This window comes from Lygodium microphyllum, chromosome 5 (genome assembly GCF_053477565.2).
Source record: "Lygodium microphyllum isolate KBCC chromosome 5, Lygodium_microphyllum_v1.1.10, whole genome shotgun sequence".
Taxonomy (NCBI): Eukaryota; Viridiplantae; Streptophyta; class Polypodiopsida; order Schizaeales; family Lygodiaceae; genus Lygodium; species Lygodium microphyllum.
The window spans coordinates 75305182-75328060 of record NC_141139.1 but is presented as its reverse complement, the minus strand read 5'-3'; the positions used below and the strand labels follow the sequence as shown (position 1 = coordinate 75328060).

Below are 22879 nucleotides of genomic sequence, written 5' to 3'. Positions count from 1 at the left end.
TCACCCTGCACCTGGCCCTAGCCACCATAGAGTCAATGGATGATGGATATCCAAAGATCGCCCAGCTCGCATATGCAAAGACGCACTCGCCGCAAAAGATCAGCTCACAGCATCCCTTCCGAATGTGCCACCTTGTGAGGCTCCTAATAATCTGACACCTTTGAGCACAACGGTGCGTATTCCAATACCTGGCAGATGAGCAATGCATCCAAAATGACTGTAGAGCTAAATGCATTATAGCCTAAAATCTCAAAATTACCAAACTTTCATCAAAAACGAAATGAATTCTCAAAGAGTTTTTGTGTCCCATATGCCAAACCCTAATTTGGGAGGACCCATCCATTTATAAATAGACAAGCTGCCCGTCACTCAACCCAATCTTGTTTTGCAAATTGTTGGTGCCTGTCACTGTTGTCCGCAGCCCGTGCTGTCCACACCACGTTTGCCGATAATATCTCAATTCGAGCTGCTGTCTACTGTTGTACATCATCTGGCGCATCTGTCCAGCCTTCTTCTACTGCTGGCAACCTGTTTCCAGCCTGCTGGACAACCAGATTTGTTGTGTTTACTGTTATTGATCATCTTTCGGCCATCACCATGTCCAGATCTGCTGTCGCCAGCTACTAATGTCATCATTCAATCAGCATTTTTCTGTTTCTGCTGCCACCTGCCAATCCACATCAGCCTGCAGCCTGCATATTGCAGTTTGCTGCCACTGCGTGCCTGCCACATCATCATTTCAGCCTGTGTTTGCTGATTTTGCATCCAAATGCTGCATCTAACACTGATTCAACAATTGCGGAGCTGTGTTTGCTGCTGCCAAACTATTTCTGAAGACTGTCTGCAAGATCTATCAAAGTATGACACACACTCTAGCTCATACCCTCTGCCCCAATCCTAGAGACACGAGAGTTCGAGGGTCAGTATTCACTTTGGATAGTGCATTTGCTGCATTGAGCATTGTATATATTCATTCATTTGTTATTCATCTTTAGTGTTCACTATCTCTAAGTTACGCTAACCCTAATAATTTTCTTTATCAAATTGTGCTTTGTTGTACGATTGTGTTTGTTATATGTAGACAAGTATTTCTTTACACCGACCACGGCACAATAATTTGCCTCGGTGATGAAAATTGTGTCATGCATCTCAACCTCGTACAATAAGTGGCAACCATAGCCAATTACTTGCCAACAAAAAGGGCCCCCAAGATATGCACCCCCAGTTAGGCACCACATGAAATGGAAAATACAACGAACTCCTCTTCACACCAACTCAGTTGCCTCGCATGACCAAAGGCAATGCTTTGAAGTTTCCAAGTGTTGCTGTGGGAAACACTTGCTACATATAAGCTAACCAATCCCCCAACTACCAAGCCCCCATGCGGGAGAAGCCAAATGAAGTAGGACACTCTCCATGGCCTCTAGCTATCCCAAAAACATCGCCAGTATGTCTAGTGGAAAGCATCTGTGATGATGTCCTCCACCTAGTGCATGTTGCAAGGGTGCTCAATCCATGTCCTCTTGCATCAAAACATGTCTGATGATCCTAGCTCTCTAGGCCAAGAACTTTGGGGCTTCTTGGCAACTGCCACGGCTGGCCAAAGTCACTCTCCAATGTCCCTTTCTAGCTCATTTAGAGGCTGACTCTCCCAAATCTAGAGATGCCACTCCCAAAACTCAACCCAAGTTACATATGGGTCCAACTGCCAAGTCTTCTCTTGGAGGCCGATAATGTGAATCCTCCTCCAAGGGATGGTGAGCAAATTTTCATCCTGTTGTCCTTTGTCATAATGACTACCACTCGAACTATGAAGAAAATATTGTGGGGAGCACCACTTACTCTGTCTACTATCCGCACAAGGACACCCATCAGTGAGAACCAAGCAGCCCACACCTCTCCAAACTGCACAAGCTCTTTGATGGGAGAATCTAGCCACTCTTATGGGATCACTGCAACAATCTCCCTTCTCTTGGCCCCCTTTGAAATCCCGCCACCTATCTACACCCTTGAAAGCCCTCCTGGTTCGCACCTGCAACAAATGTGCAAAACATCTCCAATGCCAATCTCTCTCTCCAACATCAATTGATCATCCTCAACATAGAAAACCCTGTCGTTTGCATACTCCAAGTCCACCAACTTTGCATTTATCCTCACAAGGAGTCTAAGACCTTGCAAGCTGCTCTCTCAAGAAAAGAAAGTAGGACTGTCTCCACAAAGAGTAAGAAGAGGCATGGTTCTAGAGGGCAGCCTCAATGAATAGACCTCTCTAATTAGAAATCTACCCATCTACGCCCTTCGATGATCACTCTGTTGGTGGCTGATCTATACAATGCAAACACACCTCTGTTATTAAATGGTTGTCTCTCTTTCCTAGTTTTCATTGGAGCTGGACATGTCTATTCAAATAGCTTAGTCTAGAACATTCTGGAAGATTCAAAAGTCCTAGACGATACTAAGAAGGTCCTAGTTAATTCTCTAGAAAGTTTTAGAAGAGGCTTTTATCGAGTCTTACATCTACATTGCTTATGTGATCACTTATGTCAATGATGCTTATGTCATCAATGATGTCATCATCTAGAACCTTCCACTTAACCCCCTCAATTCCAGTATAAATAGGGGTCTTGGGCTACATGCCCTTCAATCTTGACAATAGCAATTGTAAGGCTCTTGCGAGATGAATCCTCTTCCAATTCTAGCCTTGCCTTATATCAAGTCTTCTCTTGCAATCCTTGTAATCAAGTTCTCTTATAATCGAGTTATCTCGCAATCAAGTTCTAGTTCAAATTCTCTTTCAAGTTCTTCTCTTGTAATTTATGAGAGCAATCTCCTCACTCTCGAAGAGCACTTGCCGTGCTTATAACACTTCTAATGTTGGCAAGAATGAAGGGCTTGTAGCCCAAGAGCTCTATTTATACTAGAATTGAGGAGGTTAAGGGAAAGCTTCTAGATGATGGCATACATAAGTGACGCCATAAGGAATGTTGATGAAAACCTTGATGCAAGTCTCTTCTAGAAAGCATTATCTAGAAGCTTTTTAGAATCATCTAGTACTTTCTTGAATCTTCTAGAATGTTCTAAGATGTTTGGAATCTTCTAGAAACTTTATGGAACCAAGGACTACACCAGCTTACATACGAACCAAGGGTTGTCCTTGCTTGAGCATCCGTTACACCCCATGTTGATCAAACTTCGAAGGATGGAGGGGGGTGAGGTTCGCTCCCTGTGCCACTACAAGAGTCATGTTGTCAAGCATGCCAAGATCTAGTAGTATTGGGCAGCTTGAGAAAACAGCTAACCGAGCAAATCCAATGGTAGTTGCCACTACTACAAGGCCCAAAGAAGGATACTAAGATGCAAGATCTCTGCCCCATGCCACCAGTTAATGTCCATCACGCACCTCCTAGGACACCCCTAGCCCAATCTCTCCAAGCCACTAAGAGATATGCTCAAACACTTGAGTCCTCGAGACCTCCTCCCATTGTGTCTTCATCCAGCTGCAAAAGTGGAAAGTTTAGAGAAAGAAAGCCTCATTCAACCCATCTTGTGGAGCTAGCAAATGTGCCTTGCCATTGTGCAACTTGCGGATAACGAAGATTCCCACCTACGAAGGAATTGAGAACCCTACCTAACCCACAACTCTCGTGTAGATCACAAGGATGCTATGAAAGAACTCCCGTAAAAGATGGGCATGTTGGGGGAAACTTTGGTTTGTGGTTCAAGCAAAGGAGCTAGAGGCCATGTGGGAGGGGCCGCTCCACTACACATAAGGAAAATATAACAATGCATCAGGCTCATCACTCCAGGAGGGTGGGGGAAGTAGGCCGAGGTAGCAATTGGCAGGGCAAATGATGATGGGGATGAAGCCAATCACAAGGTTGAGCCCTAGATGGAGAGTGCCCTACCACCTGACCAAAGTTCACAGTCTCCTCTGATTCCTTCTCTATGGTTTGGACAGATTGAAGCTGTGCCTCACCAAGGCCCTTCCGAGCATGTTGCTGTACGTCCAGGATGAAAGCTGCCGCAAAGAGCGGGGCCAGCTGGTGGGGATCTGTCTCAGCTGGGTGCCCGCGGGGGGCTGGGAAGAAGCTGGCATGGGGTGGTGGCAGCAGGTGGGTGGTGAGGCATTGATAGGGGAAAGGCAGTCCTGGGGCCAATGCTAGCAGGACAGACCACAAACGGTGTGAGTGGCAGGGATGGCTGGGGAGAAAGGAAAGTGGTAGCAGCACGCATGCAACGGCCATGGAGATTCCTGCACTGGGAGAAGCAGCACAGGGGCTGTCCTGTAGCAGTGCAGGCAGAGAAACAGTACGGGAAGAAGCAGCATGGGGGTGCCTAAGGGCAAAAGGGTGATTGGCAGTGGCAGCAGCAGCTCGGGAGGTCTTCAGGCATCAATCTATCTATTTAATAAAGTTGAGAAACAAGTTTATAAGGTTGCAATAAAGACCTTCTATTCCTCCATATGGATTTTTTGATGCAAACAAAGCATTGAAATGGAAGCACCTACCCATTACTATCCACTCCGTCATTATATGCTATTGAACTGCTGGCATTTCATAAAATTGCACTTCAATGAATACATTACAGATGCATGGTGTTGCCATCTAAAGTGGTAACTGGTTTACCAGACTGCTAGCCATAACATTTTACTGGCAAGTTGACTAAGAACGGTTGGAATTTTTCCCTTAAAAGAGACTAAAACAACTACAGTACTAATTCAATGTTCATATGTCAGCCATTTGCCAAGGCTGATTTTGAGCAACAAAACCAGGCTCTACGGTTGCATGTTTTTCAAATACATGACAGTAAATATGTGATACATTGAGATTGTGAAGCATCCAGATATTTGTTGCATGAGTACTTGCATGCAAATATAACCTTCAACTACATGGCCTAATTTAAAGCTAAAGCCCTCATCATTACTAGAAATATAAATTGCTATACTCGTGTCAAGTGGTCTTGCTATGTCAATTTACATAATTCAAAGACCTTACTATATAAATTAGCATACTATATAGCAATAAATCACATTCTAGCAATACGTTGTATGTGAAAAGCATGAGAGTAATTGGTCTCCAATGGTTGGGAATCTCCCATAATATTGACTCTTAAATCCCTATTTCCCTACTTCAAGTAGGTCCCCTTTTACCATGCATGATCAATCATCGTTAACCACTTATTGACTCTTAATCCCCTATTTCCCTACTTCAAGTAGGTCCCCTTATACCATGCGTGATCAATCATCACTAATAACACATTTTGCACATCATTCCAAAAGCATGAAAAACCTTTACAGTCCATCCATTCAAACTTTAGATTTCAAGGTCCACAAAAGGCTCCAAAAATATTTTAGCCTCTTTATGACTGACATTTTAAGTGACAGTAAATCTTACATCAATCATGAGAGCAGTGCCTTGAAATGCATGACACAATAATAAGTTGTAACTTTTGACAGAGGATTCATGACAGTAAGTTAAATATCTAGGTAACCTGATCAAATCAACTAAATCCTAAGAATAAAAGTTTTCCACTGTAGGTTGGCTAATAAAACATTGTCTACAAGAAACAAATCAAAAAGCTTACCATAAGGATTGCATGACTGCGAGATGACTCAGTGTTGAGTTTGGTATTTGCAACAGCTCTGTTTGCTTCCCCTGCTTTTAGAAGCTCCACAAAACTCTTTTGATCTTTGATTTCAACAACAGAAGCCCTCGGTACAAGCACGTCCTTTGCTTTCTGATCCTCCACAATTGGAATGTTTTCCTTTTCTGGAGCAAGTAGGTCTTGGATCATTTCCATATAAAGCTGAAGGAAAACAACACTGGTAAGAGCAGACTTTCAATTGAAAGACACAATAACCCAAAAAAATGTCAAATTTTATGATTGGAACTTTGGCTAAACATTACAGCATAATTCAAAATGTGGATATTTCTCTCTCTTGATCCAGTCAGAAAGGCCTTATTTTGTAAATACAAAGTATATGTTATAGCGAAAGCAGAACAAAACTTCACACTGTAGCAAGCTCATTACAGAACAAATAGTCCCATACTAATGAGTCAGAAATGATAAACTAAATGGAGGGAAACAAAAGAAACTAGCATACTATTAATGTTAGACTAAATGTGGAAAATATCAAAGATGATTATCAATGGATGTAGTGTGTTGGTCTCTTCAGCAACTCGCATATGTGGTTCATTTTAAATATGAACTGAGTAACAAGAGAGCTGATGCTCCCCCTAACTCATATGCACACTGCTGGAATGTTCTACAGCTTAAGAGTTTGGAAAAGAAACCTCAACTTGGTCAACTGTACATGAACATTGAGGTGCAACATGAAGCATGATCTTGCAGCCACTTTTAAGCTACAAAGCAGACAGACTTTCAACATCACCAGAAACACCATGACTCTTCTTGACACTCTAATTTTTCACAGAGTAAACAATTTAGGAGATCCTTAGTTGCATGCACACTGCTGGAATGTTCTACAGCTTAAGAGTTTGGAAAAGAAACCTCAACTTGGTCAACTGTAAATGAACATTGAGGTGCAACATGAAGCATGATCTTGCAGCCACTTTTAAGCTACAAAGCAGACAGACTTTCAACATCACCAGAAACACCGTGACTCTTCTTGACACTCTAATTTTTCACAGAGTAAACCATTTAGGAGATCCTTAGTTGCATCACAAGCCACTTGCCTCCCCTCACCCCAAACCTCATTGTACAATGTTGCTTTGCACTAGGACAGTTAGCGTAGAGGCACTAAATTCCCCTTTTCTTCAATTTTTTGTTATCCTTTAAGGGCTGTTTGTAGCTCTCTGATCATTTTAACTCTTAGAAAGATCTTATCTGGAAAAAGGAGAAAGCATAATTGGATGCTTAGGTCATAATCTGAAGAAATCCACATGTAATGAACTATTAATTCAAAGATAACACTAGAATCTGCAATGTTATCTTTTACTCAAAGTTGAATGCATCTCTCTCAAAAGTGGATCAAATAAATCCAGAAACAGAGGTGTCAACATACAATCTTACCTGCAGATAAGACACCACAACAGAATCAGTCTCCAGGGAAATTCCAGCAAGAATATCCTCCATTGCTCTGACCATTATTCCTCGATTTGATTCATCCTCTTCATCAAGTCTTCCAAGTGTATATGTTTTACCTGTTCCTGTTTGCCCATACGCCATAATAGTCCCATTGTAGCCTTCCAAGACACTCTTCACAAGAAAGGTTCTTTTTAGAAGCAGAAAAAGCTTGCATCAATTTCAACAAAAGACAAACAATCCAACTGAGACAAAAAGACATAACTTAATTCAATCATACAAAAAGACCTAAAGAGAATTACAGATGATTGAATTCAGTTATGCTTTTCTTTCTCAATTGACACCATAAATTAGGAAATGCATAGATACTTCTGAACATATTAGCATCAGTTTCACTTCAAGCATTTCTCCTGGTTTGAAAAGCTACAGTTGCTTATGGATCATACCAAAAAGCTTAGCATGCAGTAAAACCACCCACATTCCAACTGGTCACAGCAATTACAACTATAGCTACATAATATCAATTTCGAGCTATATCTTGAAATGTTGTCTTATAATGTCTTTGATGTCTTACAATAACATAACATAGAATGTTCTCAATGTCAATCCCGCCTTTGATGTCTTACAATGTCCCATAGGGATTGTAATGATATATATTTAATGTCTCCCACATCTGAAGGAAATTTTGAGAAAGTCAGTACATTGATGGGCAGTGTTAAAATTTTCCAAAGAGGACTCCCTTTTAATTTATGTGTTACATGAGTCAAATATATCAAGACTCAGTCCCATAGACTCTCATGTGTAGTACTGGATATGCGCATGGCTGCCTGTACAAAGTACTCAAATAGGAAGACATTTGATTTTGTTGTGTGCTTCATATAGCATCCTTCTATATCCCCCAACAGATAAAGAGAAGGTTTTTTTTTTTTTTTTTTTTTTTGGCAAATATTACTCAAAAAAACTGATTACAACGGAGTGCTCATGCTCAACAGACTAGCTGGAGCTGATGCAAAGTCACAAATACATCATGTATACAAGCCTCTCAAGGCGGTCTAGGGGGGATGGGGGCAAGAAGCCATGGAGGGGGGATATATCACCATCTAGGGCTGCCTGCCTACATCATGAAGAACGGGTCCTAGCCGCCCCAAGTGCGCAGAAAATGAAAACGGAGCTCCTGACAAGCTCGAGACTCGCCTTGCCCCACCTGGTCCCACCGGCTGTAGAGGGATTGGATGATGGAAGTCCAAATCTCTGCCAAAGTCGTATGTACTAAAAGGCTCTCCCCGCCAAAAACCTCCTAACAGCGTGCGTGCCTTCCAGATGTGCCATCCAATAAGACTCCCTACGATCTCCCATACATCAAAGCGATTTGGTTTGGACTTCAGTACTTGGTGGCTGTGTAAAGCCTCAAAGCTAACCATTGCGCAAGACCCAGTCTCAATGATAAAAATCGTGTCCTGCATCTCGGCCTCATACAAAAGGAAACGGCTTGGGCTAACTACCTGCCAGCAGAAACCTTCCCCGCGAAATACATCCAAGGTTGGGTGCCAGACGGCGGAGAATGTGACATGTGCTTTGGAGTTTCCAAAAGCTGCTGTGGGCAACGTTTACACCCTCCATCCTGCTGCATTTGGGCCAACCAACTCCCCATCACCAAACCTCCATGTGCCAAAAGCCATAGGAAATATGATACCCTCCTCCGCCTCCAACTATCCCATAGGCGGCACCAAAAAGTCCGACGACAAGCATCCATGATGCTCTGCTCTACCCAATATCTGCTACGAGAAGGTGCTCAATCCATGTTCTCCTGCATTAGTACATGTCTGCCAATCTTGGTTGTGTACTCCAAGAACCTCAATGGCTTCTTGGCAACCGCAGTGGCCGGCCATAGCCACTCTCGAGGGTCCCACTCTAGCTCAAGTGGCTTGCTCTCCCATATCCAAAGGCACCACTCCTGAAACTCCTCCGAGAACACATAAGGGTCCAGACGCCAAGTCTTCCCCTAAAGACCAACCACACGAATCCTCCTCAAAGGAAGGACAACTATCTCCTCATCCTGTTGCCCTCTGTCTCAAGGACAAACGCCCCCCCTCCTGCACGGTGAAGAAAATCCCATAGGGGGCGCCGCCCACTCTACTTGTCACCTGTAGGGGGATGCCTATTGATGAAAATCTAGCAGCCCATACCTTGCCAGGCTCTACCGGCTCTCAGATTGGGTGGTCAAGCTACTCCTAAGGTATCGCTGCGTCAATCTCCATTCTCCTCAGCTCAACTCCTCTCTGACAACCTGATGCTGCTGCAACCCCTCCTAGTCCATCATCCTGTACACCTCCCACCACATCTTGATAATACGAGCAAGGGCGGCCTCCCAACCACCAACTAGATGTGGGGGTGCTCACCAATCTATATCCCGTCCCGATCTCTAACCTAACCTGGCATTAGGGCCTTACTGATTTTTTTTTTGGGGGGGGGGGGGGGGGGGGGGGGGTGGTTTGTTGTTGTTGTTAGCCATCATGAAGATCCATATCAAGGATGGCCTCCAATCAGCACCAAGCCTCGATATATACTCTTGGAAACCCTCCTGCAGTAGAACCTTCCAAGTTTGCCCCCCTAGTGTGAGCTTACGGACTACTAGCTTGCCCAAAAGGGCAAGGCTCTAGAACTCTGGGTCTATGATCCCAAGCCCTTCCTCAGACTGATGTCGGATGATGGTCGCCCACGCCACCTTGGCTCGAGAATCACTGGAACCATGTGAGCCGGCCCAGAGAAAATTTCGCACTAGGCAACGAAGCTGAACTACACAGACAAGGAAAAGCACCAACACGAGGCAATGTACCAAGCTGTCGCTAGGAAGACCTGGTTGACCACCAAGGCTCAACCTGCTAAGGAAAGGCGAGCAATACTCTAGTAGGTCAGCTTCCGCTTGATAGAGTCGAGAATTGGAAGAAACTGCTCGGCAAGAGTGATATCAAGTCCCACCTGGAACCCTAGGTATCGGACGGCCCTACCCTCTGCACACCCATCGGAATCCCAAGTGAACACCCCACTCCGTGCTAGAGTCCGGATCCATAAGAAAACCAACCGACTTTCGCCAGTTGATTTTCGCTCCTACAGTGCAAACCTCCAAAGCTTGCCTCCCTCTCTCCAACATCAGCTCGTCATCCTGTATATAAAGTGTGGTGTCATCTGCATACTTTGAATCTAACAACTCCGTCTCCTCCCTCACTGGAAGTTGAAGGCCACGTAGCCCGCTCATACGTGACCGGAGGAAGTGAGACATCGCCTTTGCAAAGAGTAGGAACAGATACAAGACCAGAGGACAGCCCTGCCGGACCGATCTCTCCAACCGAAACTCCTCCCCCCTCCTACCACCTATAAGAACCCTATTGGTAGCCAATCTATAAAGTGCAAAGACCCCGTGGATCCATGCCTAGGAGAAGCCCAACCTCACCATGGTGCCCTCTAAGAAGTCCCAATCAACCCTATCATAGGCTTTCTCGAAGTCTAGGAGAAGTACAGCCAATCCCTGACCACTGTACTGGGCCCACTCAATCACCTTGAAGAAGGTGAAGACATTGTCTAGGATGCTCCTATCTTGGACAAAACCTGTCTGTGTGTCACAAATGATGTCTGGAAGCACGAGATAGTCACCTACAGATCATCTTGGTTAGTGCCTTATACGCCACTGACAACACAATGATCGGTCTCCATTGGGATAGCTTCAACCGGTCTCCCTCTTTGAAAAAGAGACTGATAAGACCTTCCGATAGACTCCCTGGCATCCGTCCTGAGCTGAAAATCTCCTGAAAGGCCAGCAATAGGGGATCCTGTTAGCAGAGTATTTGTCAGCTCATGTGTGAGTCTGAGCTTGATCTGGGCTGGGCATTTTTATTAGGTATTTTAGGTATTTTTCTGGTATGGCATTTTATGTCATTGGGGCATTTTTATGCACCAGTCGGCCAACATTAATGCTGTCCGACCAACATTATTGCTCCCCACTGTTTCAGCCTATTTATACTCAGTGGCTCCTCCTCAGTCATCATCATCTTCACCATCTGCAGACTCTGTGGAGAGAGGAGCCAGTGCCAGTGCCCACGCAACCAGTGACTCACTGTTGTATGCGACTGTCTCGTGTTCAGATATATGGATTCCATTTTCCGTGCATACATCTGAGTTCTCATCTGTATCGTGTTCTTTTCTTTTCTCTTTTTGTCTTGTGTTTCAACAGTTTATTTCAGCACATGTTTATGCTTCCACCGCTGCTCCACTTCTGACATGGTATCAATTTTCAGGATTTGTGTTTCTGCTGTGTTTTCTTGCTGATTTCAGGACTGTTTTGTACCCCTGCTGATCAGACGACTGCTGTCGCAGCCAGGCGACCTGTTTTGGGGCTGTTTTCAGCCTGCGTTTTTTGCAGTTTTGCCATCGCCTGCTGCCTCCACACCTCTGCTGCCTACGCACCCTCTACTGCCTGCGTTTTTCATTTGCAGGCTGGCGACAGTTTTCTACCTGTTTTCTCCAGTTTACAGCCTGCGTATTGCTGATTCAGCATCTCTCGTGGCTGGGTGGCTGTTCCTTCAGGCCGTTTTCTCTGTTTTTGGCAGTTTTTGACTGATTTTTTGACTTTCTGCAGCAGCCTTTGTCTTCTATTGATCAGATTTTGGGTTCTATTGCATGTGAACTCTCTCTTTCTGTAGTCTGTGCTTGTGTTTTGGGTGTGTTTCCTCTCTAAATTCCATCTCTTCTCTACTTCTCTTCTTATCCTCTCCATATGGCTCCTCCGTGCACTTCCACTGATGATAAGTTACATGGACCTGATTATCTAACATGGAGTGCTGTCATGAAAGCTTGGTTTGTGCAGAAGCGGCTATGGTACATCGTCTGTGGAGCTCTTGCTCGACCTCTCCGTCCTTTTCCTCTTCCTGAAGACTTTGATGAGGACAACCATGAGGAAGCGGTGCTCACATGGGACTCGGACAATGCCCGTGCTTACTCGGCGTTGCTTCGGTGTATTTCTAAAGCGGCCTTACCGGCGGTTACCTCCTGTAGGACGTCTCCTGAAGTATGGCAGAAGTTACAGCAGATGTACCAGGCACCTTCCACCATGCGGGCCGTCACACTTTATGGCCAGCTCCAGCAGATGAAGTTTGAGCCGAAAGATACTATTCAATATTTTCTTCTTCATGTTACGCAGGTACAGGACCAGCTTCGGCACATGCAATCTGCTCTTCCCGAGGTACATCTTGTCGGGACGGTCCTCTACAAGCTCCCCCCGGGGTTTGATGGAGTGGCCAATGCTTTGCGGGCGCAGACATCATCGACTCCTGTCAGTTTTACACATATGACCTCGATGCTTCTTGAGCATGAGGCATCCTTGAGATTACAGGGGCGGCTTCCGGCATATTATGGAGGTGAGGCTTATGTAGCTTCAGAGAGGGGTGACGGGAAGAAGAAGTCGAAGGCCCAGTGTTACCACTGTGGCAAGAAGGGACATTTGCAGAAGGACTGCAAGAAGTTAGCGGCTTCCAGGAAGAAGGAGCAGAAGACGAAGCGGGATGCTGACTCTACCAATGAGTCCTCTCCTTCATCAGACTCCGACTCCGATCCTCCGACCAAGGTGAAGTCCCAGGCGCGGAAGGGATCCTCTTCTTTGGATCGCGGGAAGGGCTTGGTGGCCCCTTCCTCGGCTGCTTTCTAGTGGTGGTGATGAGGTCATCCCTCACGACTCTCTTGTGCCAGAGAGGGAGTGTGAGTGGGTGTTCAGATGGGGCAGCCGCGCCTCATCTATATTTTTATACAAGTGCACAAGTTCCAGAGAGGGACGTCCCTGACGCATCGACTTCAGTCTGGCGGAATCAAATCCTGGAGCTGGGATTGATATCCAGGTTCATGCTGAGCTGGTTATTTGACAGAGAGCGGGAGGCATTCGTCTAGAGCTCACATGAGGGGACACTTTGGCGGTCTGGCCAAAGGCGGGGAATCCATGATCACCTATGTTCAAGGGCATTTTTGACAGGATGGTCTTGTATGCTACTACGAGACATTGGTGATGGACACAGAGACATGCTATGATCTTCTCTATTTTCAGGTGTTTGGTACGATCGACATCGACATCAGGTTCTCTCCGACGCACCTTGGTGGTGGCTTGATCACCCACTGCTTGGGTATCCATGGTTCTACTTGGTGGTTCTATGTTGTATAGTTTCTGATCCCTTTTCATTGTACTATTGTATTGTATCAGATCACCCATGATCTGAGAGAGGGTGTTAGCAGAGTATTTGTCAGCTCATGTGTGAGTCTGAGCTTGATCTGGGCTGGGCATTTTTATTAGGTATTTTAGGTATTTTTTTGGTATGGCATTTTATGTCATTGGGGCATTTTTATGCACCAGTCGGCCAGCATTAATGCTGTCCGACCAGCATTATTGCTCCCCACTTTTTCAGCCTATTTATACTCAGTGGCTCCTCCTCAGTCATCATCATCTTCACCATCTGCAGACTCTGTGGAGAGAGGAGCCAGTGCCAGTGTCCACGCAGCCAGTGACTCACTGTTGTATGCGACTGTCTCGTGTTCAGATATATGGATTCCATTTCCCGTGCATACATCTGAGTTCTCATCTGTATCGTGTTCTTTTCTTTTCTCTTTTTGTCTTGTGTTTCAACAGTTTATTTCAGCACATGTTTATGCTTCCACCGCTGCTCCACTTCTGACAGATCCTTCACCACCTCCCAATAGGTAGTGAAGAAGGCGTTAGAAAGACCATCCTCTCTTGGGCATTTCTACCCCTCCTGTGTATGGAAAACCTCCTCTAATTCCTTCTCTGTGAAGGGTTTTAGGAGGAAGCGTCCCATCTCCTCTGTGACGAGGGACGGGATGTGGTCTCAAACCTACTATCTACAACGTTGTCCTCTGATTGAGATTGCCTCCTATAAGAAAAGGTGTCTATAGTAGTCAATGGCAATCTCCATCACCTCATCTGGGCTAGAGTGAATCCTCCCATACTGATCCCGGAGGTTGCAAATCTGATCTCCTGAGGTGCGAGGCTACTGCACCTAGAAAAACTCCCTGCACATCGTATCCCCCTTCCGCGCCCAAAAGGCTGCTAAGGTACGGAAGGAAAACTTGGAGCGCCTGTCCTCGAGGCCGACAAGGGCTGCCCGTGCGCGCACCTTTTGTGCGTGGAGAGTGGGATCCCCCGGTGCCTCCTGAAGTAGTCTCTACATGGCTGCTAGGTCTCGCCAGATTGCTCTCCCCTCCTCCCAACTCTACCGCGTGGCTTGTAGGGCTGCCTCTCCTAGTAGATCCTGCTCGACTCGACTAGGACCTCTACAACCTCCTCTGCGATAGGGTCCCTCCTATCCCACTCCCTAGTCCAGAGCTGCTCAATCTACCTCCTCCCTCTTGTAGATCGAGTGAGGGATCCGACAGGATCATGTGTCCAAGGTTGAAACTGGGGCATCAAGTGTCGAGAGAACCAGGAAGTGATCAAACAAAGTGGTGCCGGCCAACTGCCCACGGCCAACTGCCCTACCTGGCCTCCGCCAGAGTACCCCCACTCTCCCACATAGAACCTGTCCAACCGTTCCAACAAAACTTCACCCAGCCACCTATATCCCCAAGAGAAGTCCAACGACCTCTCCCTCCTGTGGAGAGCTAGGTCCCTCCAAGCATCACGTGCTCCTACTATGAGGAGGAAGACCTCCCATGCCTCTTGCTCCTCCCCTGCCATGCCCTAGTATGTTTGCCTCTGTCCTGCTGGTCCTCTTAAGACCTCCAGGTTGTTAAAGTCTCCTCCAACAATCCAAGAGTCCACCTCTGGGAGTCCTGTTGCGATCTCCACCCAAAACTTGCTGTTTGCCCTAACCTCAATAGGGGCATAAACATTAAGGACTCCAAGGCACGAGTCCCCAATATCCAATCTGATCCATAGAATCCTCCCTGCCACAATTATCTCGTGGTCACGTACACAGGCAGTGAGGCTCGAGCCAATAGAGACACATACGCCTCCACTGCTGCCGTGGACACCGATGGCATACTCCCAATAGGTGTGTGAACTGCCTGGGAGTACCTTCCCTATCCAATGGGCTTGGGCAAGGATGAGCTTGTGCTCCTGCAGAAGTAAGATGGCAATCCGTCCGGCTGGCAAGGGCAAGTTGCAACTCCTGCCCAACAATCAACTTCCTAGAACCACATGTCCCCTCCCTGCCACAATCATCTCGTGGTCACGTACACAAGCGGTGAGGCTCGAGCCAATAGAGGTGCATACGCCTCCACTCCTGCCATAAACATCGATGGCATACTCCCAATAGGTGTGTGAACTGCCTGGGAGTACCTTCCCTACCCAATGGACCTGGGCGAGGGTGAGCTTGTGCTCCTGCAAAAGTAAGATGTCAGTCCGTCCGACTGGCAAGGGCAGGCTGCAACTCTTGCCCAACAATCAACTTCCTAGAACCACATGCCCCACTGCAATGGAGGCTACTCACATTCCAAGATGCAAGATGTAAACTCATAGGAAAACATGTGATCTGACCAAATAGACATCTATTCGGTGTGGAAGCTACTGATGAAGAAGAAGAGCTATGGGGCATAAAAATACACTTTGTTGCAGGCCTGGACGGTGAACTCCATTCCACCATGGTGGTCCTCGGGTGGACCATGGGGGTGATAGATGCTCCAAGTGGTACCACCAAGGCATCTATCAACCAAGCTGAGAAGCATGACTCTGTACACTAGTAGAAACGTGCAGCCTGTGCCAAGGGCCACTCCATCACATCCATCGGTGCTCTCCACTGTGGAGGAGCTTGAAAGATAATGCTCAAATGTGGGACCTTGGCACCAATCCACCAGTTAAGGTCCATCATGCAACCTGGCCATTATTGGGAAAAGAGTGCTAGTCCTCCTCTCATCCACTGGGAGATGTGGCCTGCCACCTAACTCTTCACCTCCTTCTCTATCTATGTCATCGTCCAATCTCCAAAGTGAGAGGTCTGAAGGAAAAAAGCATAGTTTGATCCATCCGGTGGTGCTAGTAAATGAACCTTGCCGCTCCTTGACTTGCGTACCACGAAGATCCCCACCTCCAAAGATAGTGGAAACTCTTCGCGCTCTGCAACTCTCAACTAGAACCACGGACCACTACGAAAGAACTCCTGTGGTAGCAACTACACCTATCCCGAGACAACGTGACGAGCGGCAAGGACAGATGAGCTGGTGGGATGTGTGGAGAGGGGGAGTGGCTAGGCTACTGGTGAGGGGAGGATGTAGGCGTAAGGGGCTCATCGCCTCCTGTGGAAGGGGAGGGAGGGAAAGAGTCGATGGCCCTAGAAGGAGGGGGATGTGGAATCTTGGGTGAGGTAGCATGTGATGCCTCCATGGGTGGTGGATGTGGAGGTCTGTGGTCCTGCCGGGTGGGACAAGCAAGGGGAGACTATGGGATGCTCTGTCGGGGGTCTATTGCTCGCCCTCTTGCTCCTTGCTGTCGTGACTGTCTAAGCGGCTGACTACGGCCCGCCCTGCCGCATCTGTCTCTGTCGTCTCTCGACTCGTGTAAAACCATCAACGTCCACGTGCGAGCCTAACGGCAAAGCTGCCTTGGCTCTGAAGCGCGTGCATTCTGTTGCCTGATGCCCAAAATCATGGCATCACAAGCACTGCCCTGGCTGCCCAGTCACAATAACCTGCTGCTTGAAGGAGTATCTGCCTACCTCAATCTCCAGAAACTTTAGTATATTCTTAATATCTTTCACAACCACCCATACCTTTGGGACTCCTGTAGCTGTCACTACATCCGCGAAGAAGGCAGGAAGAACTATGCCGAAGAGTGGTCCAAAGTCCTCCACTAACTGGCAATACTCTATTGCCAGTTCGAAAGAAAGTAAGGTAACTGAATGTCTAAGAAACCTGTTAGGGAGCGCAAATGCCTCCACTGTGAAGCCACTATATCAAGGAACCATGTAAATGACCCCCTTCATGGAGACATAGGGCGAGCTATCCACGCTAGCTCACAAGCTGTGTGCGCAGAGGTGAGTCGAACCATGAAGATAGCTTGACCCATGAGAAGTGCCTCCGCAATCCGCGTTGCGCCAATGCGCAACGTGGAGTGAAGCCAATCCCGAAGTTAGACCCTAGATGGGGAATGTCCTACAACCTGACCAAAGATCGCTATTTCTTTCAGCTCCAGCTCTGTGGCACGGACGGCTAAGAGTTGTTCCTCAGAGAGGACGATGTGCAAGGTGTTTAACTTGGGGACGCTCACAGAATGCACCGGCATCTGATCAGAGGTTTCCATTGCACGTCCTTGCTAAGAACCTACGAATCACGCTGTTGTGCTACAGGAGGAGGGAAAGTTGTTGCAGATGGAGGGAGCAACTGGATGGGGGGGGGGGGGGGGGGGGGGGGGGGTGCGGGGGACAAGGGGAGAGGTGTTGGATGCCACGCATGGCCGGCTCACAACACGCACAGCACGGGCGGTGGGTCTACCGGACGAGGCCGCAAGGCGGAGGAGGCGGGGGGGGAAGCAAGGCGGGGGAGAGCTGGTGCAGGACCTTGCCTGGCGAGGGGGGGAACAGCAAGGCGAGTGTGAATGAAGCAAGGGCAACAAGGCGGGGGGGAGCTGGCATGATGGCGAGGCAAGGTAGCACCACGACGCAATGGGCAAGGAGCTTCGTCGAACATGATCAGTTTATTAATGTCAAAGAGAACAAGTCTGTGAGACAAAGGAAAATGTACACAGATGGACATTGAAAGGCATCATCCAAGATGGTTGATTAGGTACAAGGTGCTCCAAGGCTCCAAAGTTCTATATAACTCTGCGGACACAACAAGACATCAATGGAAATTATCGTATCTTTGGATGCATACCAACAAGGATCACACAACCCTTAGAAATAAGAGTTGAAAGCTTCAAAGGGATATGTCCAATGTTCATAATCTCCTGAAAAGGCTTTTGTAAACTGGTGTTTATAGTATCCAAAGTAGGGAAAAAAAGGTACACTGAAGCTTGTCCACCTCTATGAACTTGAGCTGCTTAAGACTTTGATGTATGAAATAGCCTTTTTCCTCAATGAGAGGAATGAGAATGGAGCATGAAAAAGGGTAAGTATTGGTACTACGTGCTAAACTGCATCCCAAACTGAAATATGAACTACCAATAATGCTAAGGAAGTAGGGTCCACTATCAATAAAGGAGATTAATAACCAATAGCAAAGATTTTGAATATGGATTCTTCTGAAGTGTGCTGCCTTAAGACATTTGAGTTCCTAATAAAATCGAGCAAAAAAAATGTGGACCTTCAAGCAAAGTGTTTTCCTTGTGCGCCCAAGACAAGCAAATGGTATAAATTGGTGAATTTCCATCAAATATAAGGAAATTTGCCACCTCCACTCCAAATTGAGTATTGATCTAAGATTTTCAAATTGAATATCAGTTTCTGGTGTTTTTACCATGCATTTCTTTCAAACTGATAGAGAAGAGACTAAATTGAGAGTTGACATCGGTATTTTCTCGATTTAAGGCTTCCCACAAACTGCAATATTTTTCAAGATTGACACTCCAGTCTGGAAGCTGGAGTTGAGGACCATTCTTCACAAGCAAAAGTATCAACTTGAAACTTTACATCACATTATCCCAAGTAACTTGAAGTATCATTTCTGAAAAGAATACACTTCCCTTTAACCCACTCTGTAAAAGGATCATTAAAGCTAAGATATCCTTTGAAAACCCAGTAAATCTCAAAAGAACAGTGATTTTCTGTTGATTCAAGAGGTTTACAGAATTTCATATGTGCTTAACATGATCAAGATTAACCTGAAATCAATAAAATATCAAAAACCCCTTGCCCTTTCTACTTTACCAAATTTTCATGCAATTAAGTGTTACTTTAACGATGTTCCAACCTTACTATATGAGATAACTATATTATTCTTGGCAATAATAGCATTACTTTAAGAGTGAGGGAATTTCCAGTGAATACCTCTACTACTGGTTTTGCCACCACCTCATAGACACGTTTTTGAGATGCATGCTCAGTTAGAACCTCGTCAAACTGGAATGTGTCAGAATCCCAATTGTTTTTCCGTAGCTTCAATCTACGAAGCTGCCAAAGAAAATTGATCCATGCAATTAGAGAGTGTTCCGAGAAACAAACTGACTGCAAATAAACTTCAATCTTTCCTTAGTTTAGTGGGAACAGGTTAACTAAACCATATATGCAATCAAAGTTGATTATAAGAAGTAAATCAACATTTTTTTTTTTTGGGGGGGGGTGTGCTATATACTTCGGGTTCAAGTTCCACACAATCAGCAAAATCTGCATCTTCCTTCAGCTCCTCTGTGTTTCTTGGGCGAAGCCTCACAGCTACACGAACCCTACCAGATACTGAGAGAATAGATGTTAGAATAAGCTGTTTGTGGGACAATAAATTATTAGGCACAGTATCACATGTAGTGTAGTAAAAGAGTAATATACTTTGTTGTAATTTTGTACCTAGCAAATGCAAAACTTAAGAAACATTAAGATTCTTAAAAATATTTATATAACCAAAGAGCATAATGGAGAGAGAGAAGCACTGCATAAATGATCTAAAAAAGTCATTTATCATATGTAGTTAAAGCCTTGCAAAATGCTCTCTGAATGCTCATCAATGGTGATTATCACAAATTTGAAAATATATCAAAAGTAGCAGTAAATGTTAAACTTAAGAAACACTAAGATTATTAAAAATATTTCTATCACCGAAGAGCATAATGGAGAGAAAGAAGCATTGCGTGAAGGATCTAAAAAGTCACTTATTATATGCAGTTAAAGCCTTGCAAAATGCTCTCTAATGCATAGGCTTGTGAGTGCTTGTTAATGGTAAAGTCTATATGTAATAACTATCACCACAAGATGAACAAAAGCTACAAAGTGATTGATCCCATAGAGCTGTGGTACCTTCCACTAAACAAGAGATACAAAAGTAGATGAAATTGTTGGGTTTCCACTCACGCCTATGCTCACAGAAGAGTGTCAATGATCAATAGGACACAAGGGCACTTTTTACTCTCATTACGAGAGGTTTTTTACCCCAAACTTATTGTCTTATTTCGTATGTGCTTATGTCACACACTTACGGGCACTTATCGTGTTCGGGTGTGAATACCCCCTACAACCCTAAGGTTTAAGGGTTGTACTTTGTACCTTCAAATTACACTCTATCAATCTATTGCATTGGGTGCCGTGCTTCACTCTCACACTACCTACTGCACTCTGAGCTGAGCTTCGATCCTCTCTCCATCTCACATTTGGTATCAGAGCTGAGGCTCTGCACAGTTCAAATCCGCTCAGCCTCCGGGAGTTCCCGCTCAGTTCAACTCTGCCGCTCAGGAGTCCTGATTCAGTACAGATCTGCCCCCTGTCCAGGAAGTCAACCTGAGCCCATCAAAAGCAGACATCCTACCCCTGACCAGCAACTTGAGCGCTGCACCTGTAACAATGCCACCCTGTCCCACGCCCATCAGCAGTGCCGCCTACGCCTGAACCTTGCACCTCCCACACCCGCAAGCTCGTCTGGGAGTGCCACCCGTCATCTGCAACTCCTACCCTGCACCGCCTGGTCCCTGCGTCTTCAGCCCGTCTCCTGCTCCTGTCCGCCTGCCCAGCGCCACCTAAGCCACCTAAACCTGTGAACTGCCCTCACCACTCCTCAGCAGCGCCTGACCACGCCAACTACACACGAGGCCATTGGCGCCTATCTCTGCATCGACTCGATATTTCAGAGGTTTTTTTTTATGTTACCCTTTTACTCCAGATTTATCTCTGGAAGAGGGGCCTTTTGCCCAATAGGTACAGCCGCCCATCATCTGCAACTCCTACCCTGCGCCGCCTGGTCCCTGCGTCTTCAGCCCGTCTCCTGCTCCTGTCCGCCTGCCCAGCGCCAACTAAGTCACCTAAACCTGTGAACTGCCCTCACCACTCCTCAGCAGCGCCTGACCACGCCAGCTACACACGAGGCCATTGGCGCCCATCTCTGCATCGACTCGATATTTCAGAGGTTTTTTTTTTAATTTTACCTTTTTACTCCAGATTCATCTCTAGAAGAGGGGCCTTTTGCCCAATAGGTACAACGGTCTAGATACGTGTCTGGGACACAGTTGATGCAAATTTCTGGGCAAATTTATCAGAAATTTTGGGGCTTTTGAGTTTTTTGAAGACATTGGCACATGTATTGCAGTTTCAGCCAGTGATAGATTGTTTTAGACAATTTTGGAGCAATAAATTTTGGGGTTTTTGCTCATACAGCGTTGTTGAACAATGAATGCACCTTGGACTGCATACATTATAGACACTTTTGAAAGAGTGTACCTAAGTGTAGTAATTGCAGCAAGTTATTTGCTGTAATTTCTAGAAATTTTGAGATTTCCAAGTTGGTCCAACTTGGACATTGCTCTTTTGCTTCTTTTGGCATTGATTATCATGGCAAATCAGGGAGGTGATGTCTTTACCTATATATCCAAGGAGGACAAATTGGATGGTAACAACTACTCACTTTGGTCCTTCATGATGAAGAATGTGCTTGTGGAGAAAAATCCTTGGGATTATGTCAATGGAGAAGAACTTAGGCCCAGAGTTGTGGCTCCAGTTACTCCTCCAAGAGGACATGGACACCGGGCACCTCAACATGTTCCGCTTGCTCCACTTCAGTCACTTCCCCAAAGATCAACAGCTCAAAAAGCATGGGATACACGGGATGCACAGGCTTTGTCACTAATTGCATCGGCAGTTCAGCAGTCCATCATCCCTCACATTTGTTCTACAGCTTATTCACGAGAAGCTTGGCTAACTTTGGAGTAGATGTTTGCTGGTAAGAATGAGATTTGTATCTCTTTCTTAAAGAAAGAGCTAGAGACATTGAAGATAGATGAGGGTGATTCTATACAGGATCACTTGAACAAAATTCAAGACTTACGTGAGTAACTTATGAATGTTGATGCATACTATTCAGATGCACAGCTAATATCTACTACGTTGAACTCATTACCTCCTTCGTACTTGGCTTTCCACACTGTCCTAAACCTCACAATGAGGATAGCCCCACTAATATCTACTACGTTGAACTCATTACCTCCTTCGTACTTGGCTTTCCACACTGTCCTAAACCTCACAATGAGGATAGCCCCACAGCCTATTTCCTTTCTTCAGTTAGTCAGTTTGCTTCTAGAGGAGTAGCAAACAAGAAGAAATAGTGGTGTGGATGTCATAGCCTCTGAGCAGGCTTTTATGGCTGGACAGAAGGGCGAAGACAGCCAAGTAAAGAATGCTCCGCAGAGCTTTGGGACTTCAAGCACCTCAGAGGAAAGTAAAAAACAAAGGGGCACACAAGTCAAAAAGAGCAAATCCAATTATTGCAAGAAGCCAAGCCACTACATCACTGAGTGTAGAAAGTGCATCGCCAAGGAGGAGTCAAGAATGTCTATTTTTTTTGTACTCCTTCCACTGCTAATGAGTATGTGTCCTTTGTTGCAAACAAGGACTATTGCTTTTACACATGCAGTTATGACACTTCTTAGGCTGATCGAGCATTTAGCTCTACTGAGGATGCATGCACTTGGTTTTTTGATAGTGGTGCTTCTAGGCACATCACATCTCACAGAGATTTATTTACTTCTGTTGGTGCAACTCCAATTGGCAAGTCTATACAGTGTGCCAACAATGCATCATACCCTGTTAAGAGGTATTGGGGAGATTGTGCTCACAACCATTGATGGCTCTAGTCTCCACTTACAAAATGCTTTGTTTGTGCCAGGCATAAAGAAGAATCTGCTCTCTATTTCTTATTTGGCACGTTGTGGATTGCA

The 22879-nt window shown here is 45.7% G+C and overlaps 1 protein-coding gene across 3 annotated transcripts in view; it reads right to left on the bottom strand.

Annotated features, from left to right (window-relative positions):
* The window catches only part of LOC148036001 (kinesin-like protein KIN-UB), a 166177-nt gene that overhangs the window by 105964 nt on the left and 37334 nt on the right, over window positions 1–22879 (bottom strand). For all 3 annotated transcript variants that reach the window (XM_087678006.1, XM_087678004.1, XM_087678005.1), the window contains exons 2-5: window positions 19321–19421; window positions 19017–19139; window positions 7033–7218; window positions 5584–5805 (exon numbers count right to left, since the gene is read on the bottom strand). In XM_087678006.1, coding sequence (XP_087534132.1) covers window positions 5584–5805; window positions 7033–7218; window positions 19017–19139; window positions 19321–19421 — 632 coding nt within the window. The remainder of the gene's footprint in view (window positions 1–5583; window positions 5806–7032; window positions 7219–19016; window positions 19140–19320; window positions 19422–22879) is intronic.